Source organism: Manis javanica, chromosome 17 (assembly GCF_040802235.1).
Source record: "Manis javanica isolate MJ-LG chromosome 17, MJ_LKY, whole genome shotgun sequence".
Taxonomy (NCBI): domain Eukaryota; kingdom Metazoa; phylum Chordata; class Mammalia; order Pholidota; family Manidae; genus Manis; species Manis javanica.
The window spans coordinates 15851954-15874901 of NC_133172.1; the positions used below are offsets into that span (position 1 = coordinate 15851954).

The 22948-nt window shown below is 38.2% G+C and overlaps 1 protein-coding gene across 1 annotated transcript; it reads right to left on the bottom strand.

Annotated features, from left to right (window-relative positions):
- Positions 1-249: 249 nt before the first annotated feature.
- On the bottom strand, positions 250-21860 carry LOC140847100 (uncharacterized). The gene is made up of 6 exons (XM_073226273.1): positions 21814-21860; positions 21100-21167; positions 8743-8799; positions 6687-6813; positions 6307-6402; positions 250-1468 (listed from the first exon to the last, which is right to left on the bottom strand). Exons 3-6 carry the CDS (start codon positions 8749-8751, stop codon positions 276-278), a joined length of 1425 nt encoding a protein of 474 aa, XP_073082374.1. The 5' UTR covers positions 8752-8799; positions 21100-21167; positions 21814-21860; the 3' UTR covers positions 250-275.
- Positions 21861-22948: the final 1088 nt, after the last annotated feature.

The following is a 22948-nucleotide window of genomic DNA, read 5'->3' on the forward strand; positions in this document are numbered from 1 at the left end:
ATTTAACAGGGTGAAGTTGGTGTAAGCAAAATATACAGATCAAAGAAAAGACAGCCCTGAAACGCAAGCAAATATATAAACAAGAATATAACATCACAAAGAAGATAGACCAAAACAAAGGAGACGATAATTATTTCCACAACTGCCATTAGTATAAGGTTTGGGAGTGCGGGGAACAGGCTAACTTCAATTTACATCTGAATTAAAAAGAAATGTAAAATAAGAAAAAAATAGTGAAAGAAGTATAAGGAAGATGACAAGAGCTTTAACCTTTATTATTCATCAATATGAATTCCCTGATGACGAATGAGATTCGAACCACTACTAAATGCCTTTCCACATTCTTTACAGTTATAGAGCTTTTCACCAGTATGAATTCGCAGATGTCGAGTAAGGTTTGAGCATTTATTAAAGGCCTTTCCACATTCACCACATTCATATGGCTTTTCGTCTGTATGAATTCTCTGATGTTGAAGAAGTTGGGAGTTCTGAGTGAAGGCCTTCTCACATTGAAGACATTCAAAGGGTTTCTCACCAGCATGAATTCTCTGATGATGAAGTAGTTGTGAACTCTGAGTAAAAGCCTTCCCACATTCCTTACAATCATAGGGTTTCTCCCCAGTGTGAATCCTCTGATGATTCGTAAGTGCTGAGGCATAACTAAAGGCTTTGCCGCATTCCTTGCACTCATAAGGTTTCTCACCAGTATGAATTCTCTGATGCTGAACAAGCTTTGAGCTCTGAGTAAAAGCTCTGCCACATTCCTTACATTCATATGGTTTTTCACCTGTATGAACTCGCACATGTTGAAAACGTTGTGAGCTCTTAGTAAAGGCTTTCCCACATACTTTACATTCATAGGGCTTTTCACCAGAGTGAATTCTCTGATGGTCCATAAGATTTGAGTAATAACTAAAGGCCTTTCCGCATTCCTTACATTCATAGGGTTTCTTACCAGTATGAATTCTCTGATGTTGAGAAAGGTATGAGCTGTAACTGAAGGCTTTTCCACATTCCTTACATTCAAAGGGCTTTTCACCAGTATGAATTTTAAGATGTCGAGTAACGTGTGAGCCACAACTAAAAAATTTCCCACACTCTTTACATTCATAAGATTTCTCACCAATATGAATTCTCTGATGTTGAATAAATTGTGAATTATGACTAAAGACTTTTCTACATTTCTTACATTCATAGGATTTTTCTTCATTTTTAGTTATCTGATGAGGTGTAAGGAATGTCTGTTGAATAAATGTGGGTGCTTCATGAGTTAGTACTTCTTGGCTGATATGCCCATTTTGATACCCTAGTTGTCTTTCAAAGTGGCTTCTACATTCCAAAACATCTCTAAAATTGGAGTACTCAAGACCATGATTTGTAAGTCCCATTAACTCCCTCTGGCATGATTCTATTTCATAAACTTCCTTTTTTAGAGATAATAACTTGGTTTCACACATTGATTCCAGATCTGAAAGAAAATGAAATGGAAAATAAAATAAGTATTCTTGGGACCTGTAGTATATAATAAAGGATAAATTTGGTATTTCTCCCCAGTTCCTAGCACAGAGCTTCAGAAACCCTGTGAATTTTCTCAATGATAATGGAGTGTTTTGTTATGCTAATGAGGTGATTCATGCTGCCTCTCAAATGGCTTCTACTAGGGGAATGGTCAGCAGAAAGCCCAAGCATGGGATTACAGGGATGAGACTTGCAGCTACATGACCCCTACAGAATAAGGAAGGGCCAGAGATTGGTCAGTAACTTAATCAATCATGTCAATGCAATTAAACGCTGGACACCAAAGCTCAGTGCTTTCTGGTTGGTGAAGATATTGACATGCTGTGAGGGGACACACTCTGACCCCACAAGGAAAGGGTGTGGAACCCCTGCATCAGAAAGCCTATCAGACTTTGCCCTAATATGTATCCTCTATAGTGAAACTATAACTTTCCTGCATTCTATGAATAATGACAGCGAATTATTGAAACCACAGGGACCATAGAAATCCCTGGATTTATAGATCAGAAGTAGGAGTGGTCTGAGGATCCCCTGAGACTTGCAGCTGACAGCTGAGGTGAGGGCAGCCTTATGCAGGACTTGCTGTTACCCTGTGAGGTCTATGTGAAGTTTGGGTAGTTAGTGTCAGAATTTCAGCTTACCAGTTGGGGTAGAAACAGAATTAACTCCATAATAAAGGATATATTGGATTAAAGAGATTACAGAGGATCAGCCACTTGAGGAAAGAGCCTGAGGTAAATCTAAAGTATTAACAAATTTGATGTGAGTGGCACAGAGGGAACACTCAGAACATGTTATATGCTGAGTATTCAGTGAAAATACCATTTGTCTTGGAGCTCTGTGATGATGATCTTGGGAGAAGAGAGACTTGCTCATGTACTAGTGTAGTGACTGAAAGAGCAGGCAGCTAAAATTTCAGGCAGACAGCAAGAAACAATGCAAAATACTGCCACGGAAAGATGACAGGAATCAGAAGCACACTGATGAGCAGTGAGTCACAAGTCTGACAGTTATTCACTATATGTTCCCAGGCAATTACTTGACTTTTCTAAGTCCCCATTTCTTCATCTGTAAAAGGGAGATAGTCCTTAACTCATGATTACTGGAGAGTAAAGAACAATGTATGTAAATATCTTTGAGTTAAATATTCAGTATCTGATGCCTACCATTATGAAAGCATTTCTTACCAAAAATGGGGGTCTTAAGTGCATTAAATAGTTTGAAGGTATCAAAATGGAGGCTATTGGAACATCTCAAGCCAGAAACAGGGAATTCTGTCCAGCATAATCAGTTTTCTCCTATCCCTATATGAACTTTCAGCAATTTTCATCTAGTTGAGCTCCTAAGCAACTTCTAAAACTGTCCTCTTCTAAAGTAATTGCTGAAAACTTCCCCAATCTAGGAAAGGAGATAGTCTCTCAGGCCATGGAGGTGCACAGATCTCCCAACACAAGGGACCCAAGAAGGACAACACCAACACATATAATAATTAAAATGGCAAAGATCAAGGATAAGGAGACTATTAAAATCAGCCAGAGAGAGAAATATGATCACAAAAAAAGGAAAACCCATCAGGCTATCATCAGACTTCTCAGCAGAAACCTTACAGGCCAAAAGGGAGTGTCATGATATATTTAATGCAATGATGCAGAAGGGCCTTGAAACAAGAATATTTTATCTGGCAAGATTATCATTCAAATTTTAAGGAGGAATTATAAACAATTCCCAGATAAGCAAAAGTTGAGGGAATTTACCTCCCACAAACCATCTCTACAGTGTATTTTGGAGGTAGATAGAAGTGTTCCTAAAGTTAAATAGCTGTCACTAGAGGTAATAAAAAGGGATAGACAAAGAGTACAGAATATGATACCTAATATATAAACAACGGTGGAGGAAAAAAGGGGAAATAAAAGAAGAACCATTAGATTGTGTTTGTAATAGCATACTAAGTGAGTTAAGTTAGACTCTTACATAGTAAGGAAGTTACCCTTGAACCTTTGGTAACCACGAATCTAAAGCCTGCAATGGTAATAAGTACATAACTATCAATAATCATGCTAAATGTAAATGTTCTGAATGCACCAATCAAAATGCATAGAGTCACTGAATGGATAAAAAAAACAAGCCCCATCTATATGCTGCCTACAAGAGCCTTACTTCAAACCCAAAGACATACACAGACTAAAAGTGAAGGGATGGAAAAAGATATTTCATGCAACTAATAGGAAGAAAAAAGTAGGTGTTGCAGTACTTGTATCAGACAAAATCTACTTTAAAACAAAGAAAGTGACAAGAGACAAAGACGGACATTACATAATGATAAAGGGGTTAATCCAGCAAGAGGATATAACCGTTATAAATATATATGCAGCCAACACAGGAGCATCTACATATGTGAAACAAATACTAAGAGAAGTAAAAGGGGAAATAGAATGCAATGTATTCATTCTAGGAGACTTTAACACTTCACTCACTCCACAGGACAGATCAACTAGACAGAAAATAAGTAAGGACACAGAGGCACTGAACAACACATTAGGACAGATGGACCTAATAGATATCTACAAAACTCTCCACCCAAAAGCACCATGATACACATTCTTCTCAAGTGCACATGGAACATTTTCAAGAATAGATCATATGCTAGGCCACAAAAAGAGTCTTGGTAAATTCAAAAAGATAGAAATTGTACCCACCAGCTTCTCAGACCACAAGGGTATGAAACTAGAAATAAATTACGCAAAGAAAACGAAAAAGCCTACAAACACATGGAGGCTTAACAACATGCTCCTAAATAACCAAATAAAAACAAATCAAGCAATATATGGAGACAAATGACAACAATAATTCAACACCGCAAAATCTGTGGGATGCAGCGAAGGCAAAGCTAAGAGGGAAGTATATTGCTATACAGTCCTACTTCTGGAAAGAAAAACAATCCCATATGAATAGTCTAAACTCACAATGAAACTAAAAAAAGAAGAACAAATGAGACCCAAAGACAGTAGAAGGAGGGACATTATAGTAAAGATTAGAGCAGAAATAAATAAAATCCAGAAGAATAAAACAGGAATCAATGAAAGCAAGAGCTGGTTATTCAAGAAAATAAAATAGATAAACCCCCAGCCAGACTTATACTAACAAACTGGAAACCTAGAAGAAATGGACAACTTTCCAGAAAAATACAACCTTCCAAAACTACCCCAGGAAGAAACAGAACATCTGAATTGACCGATTATCAGCAAGGAAATTGAATTGATAATCGAAAAACTACCTAAGAAGAAAACTCCTGTACGATGGTTTCACTGCTGAATTTCATCAAACATTTAGTGAAGACCTAATACCCATCCTCCTTAAAGTTTTCCAAAAAGTAGAAGAGGAGGGAATACTCCCAAACTCATTCTACAAGGCCAGGATTACTCTAATACCAAAACCAGGCAGACACACCACAAAGAAATAAAATTACACACCAGTATCCCTGATGAACATAGATGCAAAAATACTCAACAAAATATTAGCAAACCAGATTCAAAAATACATCAAATAGATCATCCATTATCATCAAGTAGAATTTATTCCAGGGATGCAAGGACGGTACAACATTCGAAAATCCTTCAACATCATCCACCACATCAACAAAAAAGACAAAAACTACTGGATCATCTCCATAGATGCTGAAAAAGCATTTGACAAAATTGAACATCCATTCATGATAAAAACCCTCAACAAAATGGGTATAGTGGGCAGGTACCTCAACATAATAAAGGCTACATATGACAAACCCACAGCCAACATTATACTCAACAGCGAGAACGTGAAAGCTTTTCCTTTAAGATTGGGAACAAGAAAGGGGTGCCCACTCTCCCCACTTTTATTCAGCATAGTTCCAGAGGTCGTAGCCACAGCAATCAGACAACACAAAGAAATAAAAGGCATCTACTATGGGCAAGGAAGAAGTTAAACTGTCTCTTTTTGCAGATGACATAATATCGTACATAAAAAACCCTAAAGAATCCACTCCAAAGCTACTATATCTAATATCTGAGTTCAGCACAGTTGCAGGATACAAAATTAATACACAGAAATCTGTTGCATTCCTATATACTAACAATGAACTAATAGATAAAGAAATTAGGAAAACAATTCCATTCACAACTGAATCAAAAAGAAGAAAATACCTAGGAATAAACCTAACCAATCAAGTGAAAGACCTATACCCTGAAAACTACAAGACTAATTAAATAAAGAGTTCTTGGTAGCTGACATAATCATTAAACTGGCACCTGGCTGACTAGGTCTCTTTGCACAAATCAGGGAATAAAAAATGTTGGATAAACGTACAAAGCATGACAAACTGACCAAAAAAATCAGTGGTAGGTACCTATAATGAAGAGCACTACTTAAAGAGGAGGGAGGCAGTGCAGATACACAGATGTGTGCCTGTGCACACACTCACACACCAAATATATTATTTTGGGGGTGATAATAGAAACATTTCAGTGAGTCTAAGAGGGAGAAAAGCCAAAAAGGAATTGAATCCAAAATATGAGCAAAAGAGTTTTTTTTCTTTAGAGGGCACTTTCTATTTGAAATTAAGAAAAAAATAGTGAGAGAAGGAATGAAAGTGGTCATTTATAAACTCATGTAAAGGACTTAGCTTTTCCCAAAAGCCTTGGGTTTTATTGGGAGCTTCCATGATAACATCTCAAAGATGCTGTTTCTCCACTGACCAGTGGAGTTGTTATCTGTAATGCTTTGCTTGCTTCTGTCCAATTATTTCTCACTCACCTGAACACAGTCCTCTAGTCAGCTCTCTGCCAACCATCCAGGGCTCTTTCCCTTGTTCCAATAAGGAGATAACTTGAGGCTTAGGAATGTTAAGTCCTGCTCACAAGGAGAGAATATGGAACATGGTTATGCTGTTGGGTAAATCAGATCAGAAATAAGACCCAGTCCTTGATGACCACAAAAGAGACACCACTACAGGAACAGCCAAAGAGAGAAGACGAAGCTTCCACCACAGCCAACTGGAGCTGCCCATTTCCCTGTCTTCATTTCAGCTCAAACCATTTATTTGAGAATAGGGAACAGAAATTCACCTGAGAAATTCACAGTGAAAGAAACAGATATTCCACAGAACTCTAAATTATTGGCACAGATGCCCTTACCCACGGACACCAGGTTGCTGTAGTTCTCCAGCATCACATCCCTGTACAAGTCCCTGTGAGCAGGGTCCAGGCCCTCCCACTCCTCCTGAGAGAAGTCTACCGACACATCACTGAACACCACTGATCCCTGAAACAGTAAACGTGTGTTACAGGTGTAGAAAAGAAATACTTCAGAGACTATTGTGCTTGTATTGCAAGGTAAAACAAATGAGCTATCATATTGGTGTTAATGAGAACCACTATGTCTGGATCTCAAAACAGATGCAAAAGTAATCATAATCAGTTCATTTTATATGAAAAAATCCCAACTGAATTTCATCAAGCCTATGGACTTAACTATTTTCAGGCAACACTTAAATGATACACAAAGATGCAACCAGCAAATTTCAAACAATGGACAATAAACAAGTTTTTTCCTTATCTAACAAACTGCACAGAAAGAAAAATAGATGGAAGGCACACCTGCAAAGTAAGAGACTCAAGCAATATGTCAATCAATTGCAGTGCATAGTTCTTACTTGGATTCTAATTCAAATAAATGATTTTTTTTGATGAGACAGTTACGGACATTTAAACACTGGGTGCTGATGACATTAACAAACTATTTTTAACTGTTTTAAATGCACTAATGACATAATGGTTGTTTTAAAAACATAATCCTTATCTTTGAGAGATGCATACCAATTTGCATTTGCTTCAAAACAATGCTGTTTTGGGGAGTCAAGACAGGGGGTTATGCACAGAAGAAAGAAGTATTAGTACATAAAATAAGACTGACTGAAAAGTACTGAAGCTGAATGGTAAGTATATGGTAGTTCTTAATATTACTCTTCTTTCCTGTATCTGAAATTTATTGATAAAGTTTTTTTAAGGAGAGGTGGTAGTGAATAATTGCAACAATATTTACAAGGTCCCAATCACGAGTATAGCCCTGATTTAAATGAAATTGTGATGTAGCAAATCTAATTCATATATATCTTGTAAAGAAATAACTAGAAAATGTCTAAAAATGGATTGATCAGAAATTGTGAAATAGGAATATTAACTTAAAGTATGATAAATTCCATTGTCTTAACTAAAAGAGATGAGGGTACCTTCTTTTAGGGAGTATCATGAGGTGGCACTCCTAGTAATACTACCTGAACATTGACAATATATAATTTGACAAATACATTTTAAAACAGCAATATCTCTGAAACAGCATATAACTGAGGTTTTTCATAAACTCTAGTTCACTCTGTTACAAGAATAATTTCCTATTAATACAAATTCTTCAATATAACTTTTGCTAATGTCAGAATTTTTTACATTGTAGATATTATGAGACAATATTTAGAAGGTTCTTCCAAGAGCAGATAGCATGATCTCAACAATTCATGAGTTGGCTGAACTCACTGTAAGCATCCATCATCCTTATCCTTATTTCTGAGATAAAGAAAACTGGTGATTCACACAGAAATACCTCATGCCCCACAGATCCTGCTCCACCTCAGACAGAACTTCACGTGCAGATGCCCTAACAGAGTCGCAGCGATCTGGCTCGATCAGCTGCCAATTCCACAATCCTCCGAGCCTCATAAACCAGCTGACCTTGCAACAGTCTAACATTTGGAGCTACCAACACCACCTCCCATCCTCTCTTACTGGTGATTACTGATCTGTGGAGATAATCCTGGCTTTTCCATGTGTGTTCCCAGCTAAGCAACTCATACCTCCACTTCACCAAATCACTATCTAGACAACACAAGTTCATTCTACAGATCTGCCCGAGAGCACATGTCCTCTCCATTATAGTCTCTGGGAGAGGGCTGAGCAAAGAGCGGCTCAGTTCTTTACTGAAGGAAAATATTAATGCTGGGCCAAAAGAGGGGTACTTGGGAATGGGATGGGATTATCTGATTAGAATGAGGAAATGGGGACCAGGATCCTTAAGGGGAACCCTGATAAACCAGGAATATCAGGAGAAGGAGAGCAAATGCTTACGTCCTTTTAAATTTTTGTTTATTTGTTTTTTAAGAATTGAATGACAGGAAGGTCAGAAAAAGCATCAACTCACCTGGGCCATGGCTGTCAGTATTGCAGGAGAGGATCAGTCCTCTTTGGGGCTGTTTTCCTGAAAAAGGATAGTGTTCTGAGAAGACAGGAAGGAGGAAGCATGGGAATGCTCTGGAAGTCACACTGGCTTTACAACTCTGACTGACCAGGTGCACTACCTTTACCTCCCTGGGCCTGGTAACTCTGCCTAGTGGGAGAAGGGAATAAATCCTACTCCTTCAACCCCAGAAACTGCAGGTTTTAGCTGCAGCAAGTTGTATTCTGGCTACTACATCCAAAGGAAAACAGATGCAGATTGACTCTCCTTCACCCAAGCAATCCAGGGTCCTGCCTCAGCAAGTGATTCAGGCCAGACTTTGCCCCACTTTAGTGATGTTGCTCGGAACTCAAGACAGCGCTGATATGACCTGCCCTGAGTGGATCCCTCCTCTGCAACCTCACGCCCAAGCCACATTCACCCAGATGCTGTCCTTTGGCTAGGAACACAGTACATCCTGATCAAGAAGGTCTAAAGACTTCCTTAATCAAGTCTTTTTCGCTTCGCAAGTCCAAAACAATCAATCATCTTCTACCCCCAACCTCACCCCTACCCAACCCCAGCCACACAGAGAGGTGCACCTCATTCTTACCCTCTAGCTGTTTTGTAACATAAAGGAAAAAAAAAAACTCTGCTTATATATTTCTGCCATGCAAAACAATCAGCCTGTCAATTTTTATAACTTTTGGTAAGATCTTTTTTACCTATGCATATTTATATAAATTTCTCTTTTTAAATGCTTTAATTTGCTACGCTTAAGTCTTTAATCAATTATTTTATTTTGGTATAAGATTATTTGTTAAAAGACTCTGGTATAATATTATCAATTATGATTTTATTTTAATATAATTTATGAGTTAGGAATCCATTTAACTTTTTCCTCTAAGGCTGGCTACCTAGCTGTACCAGGCATACATGAATACATGAATAATATTTCATGGGACATAACATGCAGCATTATTTTATATGCCATTTCTATGTTGTGTTTTCCTACATATATATATATATATACCCATAACAATATTATACACAGCAGTAATAGTAATATAACTTCGCTCAGGTTCCCAGACCAGATTCCAATTTGTGTACGTGTATTGGAAGGGGGTTCTTCCCACAGATAACACCAAGCAATTCTCGAACACCAGTAGGGGTGTCTTGAGAACTCAACTCAGTTCTGATGCCATCTGCCTGGAGACAGCACCAGATTCCCCAGGTTCAGGGCGCCGTCCTACAAGACTGCCCTCCACCTGCCACCCCAGACACCAGTTGCAAGCCCCAGGCAGTTCCCTGTGCTTCTGCACTACCGGCTATAGACTGGAGGTTCCCACGACCTCCCTATTTAGATTCAATTAATTTGCTGGAGTGGCTCACAGAACTCAGGAAAACAGTTTTACCAGTTTAACAAAGGTACTGTAAAGGATACAAGTTAACAGCCAGCTGAAGAGCTACAGTAGGGCAAGGTCCCAAGTAGAGGAGCTTCTATCCTTGTGGAGCTTGGGGCCTGGCTCGGTGGCACACGGGAGCATTCTGGTCCCCAAGCGTAGAAGCTCACAGAGAAGCAGTATCCACCTGGGCAGAGAGCAGTGAGCTCTTCTGGGGTTCATGAAAGGGCTTCACTGCATAGCCATGATTGACTAAATTATTGGCCACTGGCTGATTCAACCTCTAGCCCTTGCCCTCGGGTGGGGTCCAAAAGTCTCTCATTAATATGACAAGACACCCATTTCACCTTTAAGACTCTGCAATGTTTTCAGGAACTGTGACTGAAGATCAAAAATACCCAGGAAATATTTGGTTACATGAATGAACAAATATGTATTTCTTATGACTCATTATATCACAGCCACTATATAAGCTATAACCTGACTTTATATATGTTGAGAGAAAAAAAAACAGTGAGCCTTAGACTAGATAACTATGGAGAATATTTTCCCTATTATTTAAATGCTACCTTTTATCATTAGTGATACATATTTGGATCTATTTGTGGTTCTAGTTTGATTCAGTGATCTATCTGTTTATTATTTGGCCAGTATCACACTCTGTAATTACTGTAATTTAAAGTACATTTCAGTGTCTTAATAAATGTCCCCTCTACCACATACCTACTAGAATGACCAAAATCTGAACACCAAATGCTGGCAAGGAACTACAGGAACTCTCATTCATTGCTGGTGGTAATGCAAAATGGTACAGCCACTTTGGAAGACAGGTAGTTTCTAACAAAACTAAACATACTCTTACCATATGATCCAGTAATCGTGCTCCTTGGTATTTACTCAAAGGAGCTGAAAAATCACATTCACACAAAGACTTGTATGCAGATGTTTATACAGCTTTATTTATAATTGCCAAAACCTGGAAGCAACCAAGATGTCCTTCACTACATTAACTGTAAAAAGAACTATGCTATATCCAGACACCGGAATATTATTCAGTGATAAAAATAAACGAACTATGGAGCCATGAAAAGTCATGGTAGAATCTTAGATGCATATTACTAAATAATAGGAACCAGTATGAAAAGGCTACATACTGTGTTAATCAAAGTATATGATATCCTGATGAAGGCAAAACTATGGAGACAGTAAAAACATCAGTGGTGGCCAGGGGTTGGGGGAGCCATGACTAGATGGAACACAAAGGATTTTATGGGGCAGTGAAACTACTCTGTATTATCCTGTGATGAATACATGTCATTATACATTTGTCCACACTCATACAATGCACAACACAAGAGTGAACAATAATATAAACTATAAAGTTGAGGTGTCAATGTAGGTTCCTCAGTTGTACCAAATGTACCACTGTGGCTGGGGATGTTGATAATGGGGAAAACTATGCATGTATGGGGGCAGGGTGTATATGGGAAATGTCTGTACTTTGCTTTTATTGTAGACCTAAAACTGCTTTAAAATAAAGTCTTTAAGAGTTTGCCTCTGAAGCTAGACCATGTAGATTAAAAATAAAGAACTAAACAATCCCTCATAACTCATCTTTTTAAAACGTTTCTTGATATTCTGACTTACATTTTTTTTTAACACAGATTGATTACAAAAGTTGTATTGGTATTTTTCTTGGGACTGAATAAAATGAATGCACTGACTTAAGGAATTCTGGTATCTTTGTGATGTTGGGACTTGCTTTACAGAACACAGAAAACCTTTCTGTTTATTCAAGCCAATGTCTGTGTCCTTAGGAACATCTAAGTTTTCTTCATATGTGTCATTATCTTTTCTTTTTGAGATCATTCCCAGGTATTATAATGTTATTTATGGCTGTAATTATTTTATATAATTAATTTGTAATTATTACATATTCCTGTTATACATAATTATGTTATAATATAAATTACAGGCATACTGTGTCTTACTGTACCTCACTTTTTTGTACTTCGCAGTATTGCATTTTTTACAGACTTACTGAAAGCTCAGATGATAGCATTTTTTAACAATAAAGTTATTTTTAAATTAAGAATGTACCTTTTTTAGTAGGTACAATGCTATCATACACTGAATAGACTACAGTAGAGTATAAACATGACTTGTATATGCACTGGGAAACTAAAAAAAATCACTTGAGTCACTTTATTGCAATATTTGTTTTATTGCAGTGGTCTGGAACTGAACACAGAATATCTCCAAGGTATGCCTGTATTTATTCGTTTATTTTTGTAATTATAATTATACTTTGCCCAATGTGTGGAACTTGGGGCCTGGCTCAGTGGCCCATGGGAGCATTCTGGTTCCCCAAGCGTAAAAGCTCACAGAGAAGCAGGATCCACCCGTGCTTATATCTGCTATATATATTATATATACTATTGCTTTTCGTATGTTGACTGTGGACCTTTTTGAAGTCTCATTATTTGCATTAGTTTTCAGTCTATAACAGGCTGTTAAAATACGCCTCTCTCATTCTCAGTTTAGGACAAACCTGGGGAAAGAGAGCAAAACAATAGGGACCACGAAACCCTGCATTCCACAGTGAGAACTTTCGCTGTTTAATGAATCATGTGATGCAAAAGGAGCGGCTGGAAACTGATTTTGTGCCCTTGGTTCAACTCAAGATCTACTCTAAAGGTATTTTAGATACTGGAGTGTATGAGAAGACTGTCCTTGAGAGAAAGATCTATATTTGTAAAGTACTGGTGTGCTTTCCTACTTCATAAGGAAAAGAGGGGACCCCAGTGTCAACGGGGTTCCACGTGCAGTGTGATGAGAATTCTAAGGAAAACTTTCCTGGTGTTCCCAGAGTTTAGAAGACACAAAGTCTGGGGCCTAATTCCGTCCTGGGAGTAGATATGACCCCACAGTAGGAGCTGGCCAGGGTCTGGGTTTATTCCAAGCCTACCAGGAGCATTTCCAGTCGGGGTACTTGTCCTCTAGAAAAGGGCCCCACAGAGGACTAATGCCCAAAGGCTGGATGTAGGTAGGGTCTGTAAGCAGCCAGCTAGAGTAGAGCCTTTGCCCTCTCCTCAGAAAGAATCGATGTGAACATGCCCCAAGGCAAGAAAGGACCAGCGTCAATACAATTAAGATTTCTCTTGTCTAGTCCTCTCTTTTCCCTGCCTCCAACCTCCAGAAATTGAGAATATCTAGTGAAAATAGAGAAGAAGTTCAAGAGGAGGAAAGACAGAAACAGTCATCAAGGCTTTCTCACTGCAAACTTCTAGCTCAAGGGCCAATACCAAAAAGATTTATGGTGTATTCATTAGTACAGTGAAATGGACACTATAATTACTAAAACAAGACTGATTTTGTGACTGAAAGAAACCAGAGGACTGTTTGTTACCCAACATTGACTGAAAAACTTATCCTTGGGGAGGAAGTCAACTGGCCACAGAGAAGCTTGATAGAAGTTATAGGGAAGAAAAAAGCAATTGTTTCCTAGTTGTTTCCTATGGAATACTGTTTCTCTAATAGGTTAGAAAAAAATATTAATACTGGTGATAGTACCTTCTTTCTGATTTTCTTCCTGTGAATGTTTCCAATATTTCACTAATAGGGTATTAGGTTAGTTTATTAAAAAAAATTTTAATACAGAAATTTCCAAACAAACACAAGTAGAATTTAAATAGTCTCAAACCCGTCATGTATCCACTCACTAGCCTCACTCACTGTCAAGTCACGGCCAGTGCTCCTCTACCTGGTCTCTCACCCACTAATTTTAGGTTAGCTTTCATTTTTTTGAACAGCTTTTATTAAGATATGCCTCACATAGCATATAAATCACTTAAAGTACACAGTTCCATGTTTTCTACTCTATCTAAAAATCACAATCTAATTTTGGAACATCTCCCCTAAAAGAAACCCCATGAACAGTCAGTTGTCATTTTCCCTAAACAAACACTAACCTACACTCTGCCTTCTATGGACTTGTGTATTCTAGACATTTCTTATAAATGGAATAATACAGTCGCCTTTTGTGACTAGATTCTTTTACTCAGCATGTTTTCTAGGTACATTTATACTGTAGCATGTATCAGAACTCATTCCTTTTTATTGCCAAGTAATATTCCATTGTGTGGATATGTCGTCTTCTGTTTTTCTATCCATCAGTTGATGAAAATGTGGATTATTTCCACGTGTTGGCTATTGTAAATAATATTGCTTGAATGGTTATATACATGTTTATGTGTGAATATATGTTTGCATGTATATCTCTTGGTATATACCTAGGAGTGGAACTGTTGGATCATATGGTAACTCTTAACAGTTGAAGAACTGCCAAACTGTTTTTTGAAGTGGCTGCACCATTTTATATCCCACCAGCAATTTCTCCAGATCTTCACCAACACTTTTTATTGTCTGTCTGTGTTATCATAGCTGTCCTGGTAGGTATGAAGTAGTATCTCACTGTGGCTTTGGTTTACATTTTCCTCATGATTAATGATGCTCAGTGAAGTTAGCTTTTAAGAATCCAGTTCTCTGGAATGTTTTTCTACTGCAATTTCCACTATACTCCCTTACTTTCCAAAGGCATTCCCATTCACGCTGGAATAGGCTATAACTCTGTTTCCTATTAAGGAAAAGAAATTGAGAGTGTGATGAACATTTTGAACGGCTAATGGGAGTGGGGAACCAGTGCATCTTTGCATGCTTTTGGCCTGGAGAAGGAATTGAGGAAATTAGGATAGAAAGAGCTTAGGCCCCAAACACTGGAGAGACTGATGCTCACCCTAATTCTCTTGAGTAAAACTCTAGGCTTTCAGTTAAACTTTTCACTTGCACCACCCAAATTACTTTAATTCAGAGGAAGCCTGCTCAAATTGCCATGGTTTATTTTGAAAAAATCTATCTGTATTCTAACTCTCCTACTTTTGTGCCTAATTTTTACATTAAACAGAATCAGAAGGAAAGGTAACAGCCTTATGGAGTCACCACTGGAGTGTTCACTCACTGTGTAATCAAGCTAATATTTAATAGCTGTAGGTACCTGTCATGCTCACAGTCCATTTCCTGAGGAAGAAGGTGCCCACCTGAGTGTGAAATTTCTTTTAAGTTTTCTCATTTTAAAAAAGCTAATTTTACTTATTATTCCATAAATTGCATTTATTATAGAAATGTCTCAAATTTACTTACTTCTTCAATTAAATGCTAACTTATCAAAGTATGATAAAATTTTGAAGGTTGAAAAATCCCTTACCACAGGAAACAAGGAAAATCAATGTGAACAGAAAACCTTAAAAAGAAGACTTCTGAGCTCTGGCAGCACTTAAAGTTAGTCCAACAATAGCTGCACTTTCACCCAACACAAACTCTCAGGCACCACATACATATTTAGTCCTTTATTCAATCTCAAGAAAGAAGAGAAGATGAAAGAGGGCTCCTGGATAACAGCTGACTCCAAGTCTTAGAATAGAACAAAAAAACTGGCTGGATCTAGAACGTTCTACTGTTGCCAAAAGGTGATGTTATTGTCAAAAATATCAGGTGCTATGCTGAAATGATTCCTTTTAAGAGTCTCCTAAGAGAAGTCCTCACTGGCCAAGTAATGAAATTTATGCAACGTAGTGTGAATATACCTCCTGCCACTTCTCCTTGTACTATGATGGAGTCTATGACAATCAGTTAATTAAAATACTGGAAAAGGCTCTAAGTACACAGTACCATGGGAGAGAAAAACAGGAAATCCATGAAAGAAGAGGGTAAAGTTCCTTTTTTTTTAAATGGCCATAGTAAGTTTATGTATGTTTTCTTCTTTTCCTATGCTTTATATTTCTGGTATAAACTACTTCTTTCCTTTTGTACAATCTGAGAAGTATAAACTCAGGGAACTCTGAAAAAGGAAAAACTACCAAAACCAAGAAGGACCCACCACACCTGTAGCCTCACACACTAAGATAGAAAGGGTATTCCACAGTTGGTCTGCACCACTGGACACACAAAAATCCAATAAGGTACAATAAACAAATAAGCTGAACGTCCCAAATGAGAGCTTATTGCATACACAAACCATTAGCATCTAGAAAATGAACATTTCACTAACAAGATTAAACCCCTAATAGTTATATAGTGGTATTAATTAGGACAATTTACGCTTTTTAAAAAACACCACTAAGCCCAGGTCAATATATCTTCAGGACAGGACCTCTAGTTGTAGTAACACTGCAGAGCATGCAAAACTTAAGAGCACACACACATCAAGTCCAATAAAGAAACAGAGTCACAAAAATAAAATTCTATATAAACACAGAAATTTACATGTCCAATGAAGTGTAAAAAGGGACTCAGCATAATGATCACACACTCGGGTTCAAATGATCTTATATTGTGGAGCTGAGTCCAAGGTACCAACCATGAATAGTTGACAATTCAGCCTTAAAGCTAGTCCTTGGTTGTTTCTTTCCTCCCTCATATCTGATTTGGTAATTTATATCTTATCTCCTTTATTTTCTTTTGCGTTTTCCTAGAGGTTTATCAATTTTATTAATTCTAAAAACTTGAATTATGGCTTTGTTAATTTTTTCTATTGTACGGACTTTATATTTCAAACATATATTTACATTTGAGCTCTTATTACTTCCTATTTTTTGCTCTTTGGGCCTAATTTAGTATGTTTTTCTTAACTTGAAATGAATACATACATCACTAATTTTTCAACATTCTACATTCTTTTTTACTAGCATGTACATTTGTGGCTATATGCTTTCCCCAGGTCAACTTTAGTAATACCCCAATTTTGATATATTTTCATTATCATTAAATTTAAAATATTTTAAATTTTTATTGCAATATCTTCTTTGATTCACAATTTATACATTGCTTAAATCCCAAACATTGGGATATTTGTAAATATCTTTTTGCTATTTATTTCTGGCTAGATTACACTCTGATCAGAAAACATACCATATTATCTCAATCCTTTGAAATTTATTGAGATTGTCACAATCACACATTCCTTTTATAGTGCTGCGTATAATAAATTTGGGTAAATGTCTCATATGAATCTTAAAATAACAGTGTAGTTGTAGGGAACACTCTTCTACATGTAGCTATTAAGTCAAGTTTGTCAATCACATTGTTCAAATATAATACAGCTTTACTGGATTTACATTAATTGATCTATCAGTATTGAGAAAAGTGCTAAAATCAATAATGGATAGAAAATAAATTTTGTAACATTAAGACAATGGAGTTTTAAACAGCAAGAGTAATAGTGACCTACAGCTACGTGAAGCAACATGGATGAATCTTGCAAATTCAAACTACATAATATTATTACATAGTACATTCTTATTATACATGAAATGTAATGTTGAGCAAAAGCAGTGAAGCATGAAAGTAGATATTATGTGATTTATGTAAGATTCAAGAACAGGTAAAACTAATCTATGATTATAGAAAACACAATAATGGCTAACTTTGGAAGAGTTGGATAGTGAATGGATGAGAAAAAATTTGGGGTTCTGGAATGTTGGTAATGTCCAATTTTTCTGTTTTGAGCTCTAGTTGAGTATGCTCATTTTGTAAAATTCATTAAGTCATGTACTTTGATTTTTGTACTTTGTGCAATTTAAAACCATATGATATACCTTTATGTCAGCAGATCCATGAAAAAATACTAAGTGACCAAGTATTAGACAAAATAAGGGACCTGTATGGTTGTAAATAGCTAGCAGGAATTTAACTTGGATAACCATATTGAAAATCAGTTTGTCATTATTTAGGAATTTTTAAGATACACACATATCCTGTGGTCCAGCAATTCCATTTGTATGTCTATACCCTAGGGAAGGATGCATATGTGTAGCAGGGTACTTACAAAAGTATGTTTAGAGCAGCCCTTTCTAAAGAGCCAAAAACTAGAAAAAAACAATGTCCAAATTACAGCTACATGTACCAACTTACATGAGTAAGCCTAAGGAATAAAATATTGTATAAGAAAAGCAATACTCAAACAGTTTGTTTAGGGATGTATGGATATGTGATAAACATTAACAAAAACAAAAACTGTCATCAAAGTCAGGATAAGGGTTACCTAAAGAGGTGAAAAGATTAGGTATATTCTGGGGGCAGAGCTAATGGGCTTCAGGAGTGTTGACACAAATGTTTGTTATATAGAAGTTCCCTTATAATTACTTCTTAAATTGTATGTCACTATTTCAAGCACTTTTTTGTATATCTGTAATATTCAGGAATTTCTTTTTAAAAAGAAAGAAAAACTCTATAATAGCTACAAATAATTTTTACTGAAAACATAAAATGAAATAGTAACTGCTGTTAAGATTCCAGTCTTGAAACTAATGTATACCATTTGTGCATAACAGACTTAGAAGGAAATCAATTAAAATATTGACAGTGGTTATGTTGGGGTGGTTGGAGTTTAGTTTTGCTCTTTGTAACTTCCTAGTTTACAAATTCTTTAAAATAATCATGTTGTAGAATTCCTGATTAGAAAAGACATATGCACCCCTATGTTTATTGCTGTACTGTTTGCCGTACCCAAGATATGGAAGCAATCTAAGTATCCATCAACAGAAGAATGAATAAAAAAGATGTGGTATACATACACAATGTATTATTATTCAGCCATAAAAAGAAAAGAAATCGACTTCATGTAATTGTAGATTAACTACACCAAAAGAATTTAAAAAAAAAAAGAAAAAGAAAAATCATCCCATTTGCAACAATATGGATGGAGCTAGAGGGTATTATGCTCAGTGAAATAAGCCAGGCAGAGAAAGACAAATACCACATGATCTGTGGAGTTTAAAAAAAAAAAAAGAGATCACACACCTCAACACCCAGAAAGAAAATAACTTGATTAAAAAGTGGGCAGAAGATATGAACAGAGACTCCTCCAAAGAAATATTCAGATGGCCAACAGGCACATGAAAAGATGCTCCACATGGCTAGTTATCAGGGAAATGCAAATTAAAACCACAATGAGATATCACCTCCACCAGTTAGGATGCCAACATCCAAAAGACAAACAACAACAAATGCTGGCGAGGATGTGGAGAAAAGGTAACGCTCCTACACTGCTGGTGGGAATGTAAAATAGTTCAACCGTTGTGGAAAACAATACGGAGGTTCCTCAAAAAACTCAAAAGAGAAGTACCATCTGACCCAAGAATTCCACTCCTAGGAATTTACCCAAAGAAAACAAAATCCCAGATTCAAAAAGACATATACACCCATACACTTATCACAGCACTACTTACAATAGCCAAATTAGGGAAGCAACTCAAGTGTCCATCAGTAGATGAATGGATAAAGAAGATGTGGTACATAATACACAATGGAATATTATTCAGCCATAAAAAGAAAACAAATCGTACCATTTGCAACAACATGGATGGAACTAGAGGATATTATGCTCAGTGAAATAAGCCAGGCAGACATAAGAAAAAAACAGATACTACCATTCGCAACAACATGGATGGAGCTAGAGGGTATTATGCTCAGTGAAATAAGCCAGGCGGAGAAAGACAAGTACCAAATGATTTCACTCCTATGTGGAGTATAAGAACAAAGGAAAACTGAAGGGACAAAACAGCAGCAGAATCACAGAACCCAAGAATGGACTAATAGTTACCAAAGGGAAAGGGACTGGGGAGGATGGGTGGGAAGGGAGGGATAAGGGCGGGGAAAAAGAAAGAGGGCATTATGATTAGTATGTATAGTGCATTGGGGGCACGGGGAGGGCTGTGCAACACAGAGAAGACAAGTAGTGATTTTACAGCATCTTACTATGCAGATGGACAGTGACTGTGAACAGGGATGTTGGGGGGACTTGGTGAAGGGGGGAGCCTAGTAAACATAATGTTCTTTATGTAATTGTAGATTAATGATACCAAAATAAAATTTAAAAAAATAATAATAAGCCAGGCAGAGAAAGACAAGTACCAAATGATTTCACCCATATGTGGAGTATAACAACAAAGCAAAACTGAAGGAACAAAACATTAGCCAACTCACAGACTCCAAGAAGGGACTAGAGGTTACCAAAGGGAAGGGGTTGGGGAAGGTGAGCGGGGAGAGAGGGAGAAGGGGATTAAGTAGCATTATGATTAGCACATATAATGTAGGTGGCCCAGGGCAAAGCAGTATAGTACAGAGAAGACAAGTAGTGACTGTAGCATCTTACTGTGCTGATGGACAGTGACTGCAATGGTGGGCGGGGGGATAATATGGGTGAATGTTGTAACCACAATGTTCATGTGAGACCTTCAGAAGATTGTATAACAATGACACCTTAATAAAAATACATAAATAAAAATAAAGTGAGCCTCTTGTAGACAACAAAAAACAAAGCAAAGCAGAAGGAACAAAGTAGCAGTAGCCTCAGAGACCGAAAATGGACTAGTGGTTACCAAGGGGAAGAGGTTGGGGTCAGTTAGGAGAAGGAGGAAAGGGATAAAGGGGCACAATAATTTGCAATCACAATATAAGCTAGTCACCTGGGCAGTAGTAGTACAGCCCACAAAATAGTTCAAGATTCTGTAACATCTTACTATGTTGACAGATGTAGTGACTGCACTAGAGGTGGTGAAGATTTAATAATATGGGTAACTGTTGAACCACTGTGTTGTGCATTTGAAACAAACATCAGATTTATATCAACGATACTTTTAAAAAAATGTATGTGTGTTTAAAAGGAAACTAAAACAGTACATAGAGAAACTGAGCTCTTTTCTACATTAATATATGAATATTACATAGAAGTAAATGAGGGAGAATACTGAGATATGTGTGTCCACCCGGAGGGCTTCCCATCATTTCTTGAATAGAAATTTGTAAGAACCAGGTCACTTGATAACTGTGTTAAACAAGACCATCCCAGGAGAAGCAAAGCAAAAAGGAAACCCCGCTGCACCTTGTATTTGGTTTGGCCAACAGCCATTCCTCCTCCTTCCTCTGGGGACCCTTCTGAGAAGAGCAGAGCTGAGAAGAAGAAAGGAAATATGAGATGGCAGGCCTTTCTTGTGGCCCAAACTGCCCAGACTGGAAGCAGTTCTGGACCCGCATCAACCACCCATGAAGACAAGGAGAGAGGTCAAAAGCGTCAAGGCTGTCCTGAGCATTCCTAGTGTCAGAAGGGGAGAAGTTTCTGCTACCCAAGACCTCAATCTGACCTGACCTCACACGAGTAACCACTGGTACACACACGCTATTACCCCGGCACGATTACAACTACCCTGCAAGTGCACACGCGAAGTTGCACGATCACACACACATCCTCACAGTCACAGGCAGCGCACTTAGTGTTAACATTCATGCCACCGCCGTCACACACAACCGGCAGACAGAACCGCATGATCACAGATTCTGACACAATGTCACACAAAATTACACGGACCCAAACTCACAGCCCCATCACGGGGACAGTCTCACCTGCACACACACAGTCAGGCGGTGTCACAGCAACACGGGGATATCCACAGTCACCTGCCAGCAGAGCTCAGAACTCCGCACACGGTCACGGTCACAATGACACCCGCACACAGCGCCACAGTCACATTATGCCACAATCGCACACATGGAATCCTACACCTCTTGTCCCCTCCACCCCTCAGCGCGACCAACTCACACAGGGCGGAGACTCCAGACCCGGCCAGACAGTTCCTGCAGACTCCCAGGGACGAGCCGGAACAACCTAGTCGGAACCCCAGTACCTAGGCCCCTCACTTTGCACTTCTTCTCCGGAGACCGAGCGTCCCGCAGGCAAGTGAAAAGGCAGCCCGGGTCCCCGGGGGGCTGCTGGGAAATGTAGTTTGGAGCCGGATCCGCTGGGGCAAGACGGCGCCCCGACCTCCGGTTTTCCGGCTGATGCACAGGCTGAGCCAAGCCGACATCCTTGCTTCCCTCTCAGAATCGCTGCCAGGAATCTTCGAGATCAATATGCAGTCTCTGGGTGAGGCTCCCACACGAGTGCAGGCCCCACGTCCTGGAGACAAGCTTCCTCCACCAACCCTGCCAATTCCAGGGAGCCATGTTCCCTGAGAAATAGAAAAGGTCGCTGGATTCGCAAGTTCTTCTGGGAAATGTAGTCTAGACCGGAAAGCGTGAGGTACCCGCCAGGAAGATTGTCTTAGAAGACCTGCTCTGGACTTGCCCGCAGTCCTTTCAGGGAGACCAGGAGTTTATCTTGAAGGATAACCTTTAGAGAAGGAGCTTCCATGAAGAGACGAGAAGTCAAGCATAATGACATCAGGTGGAACCTATGTGCCAAGATCAGGATATACATGTTTATGTTTAAGGGAAGATTGATCCCAAAAACTACGTCTCAGCATGATTTTGGTAGGAATTGACAAGCTGACGCGAAAATTCAGATGGCCTGGAAGGGACCCAGAAAAGCCAAATAATCGTGAAAATGAAAAACAAAGTTAAAGGACTCACGTTTTCTAATTACAAAACTTACGCAGTTACAGTAATCAGTATTATTGGCATAAAAATAGATTTCTAGCATTGAGTGCATAAATAAGCCCTTATATTTACAGTCTATTGATTTTCAACAAAGGTACCAAAGCAACTTAATGCAAGAAAGAATAGTCTTTTCAACATATGATACGGGAACAACTGGATAGAGACATGCAAAAAAAAGTTACTCGAAATCTAATTATTCTAACAACATTTGTTGACAGTGCTATTACCTTTCTCAAATCTGTGGTAGCAAGATAACAGGCACCCCAATATGACCACATTCTAATTCCTGGAGCCTGTGA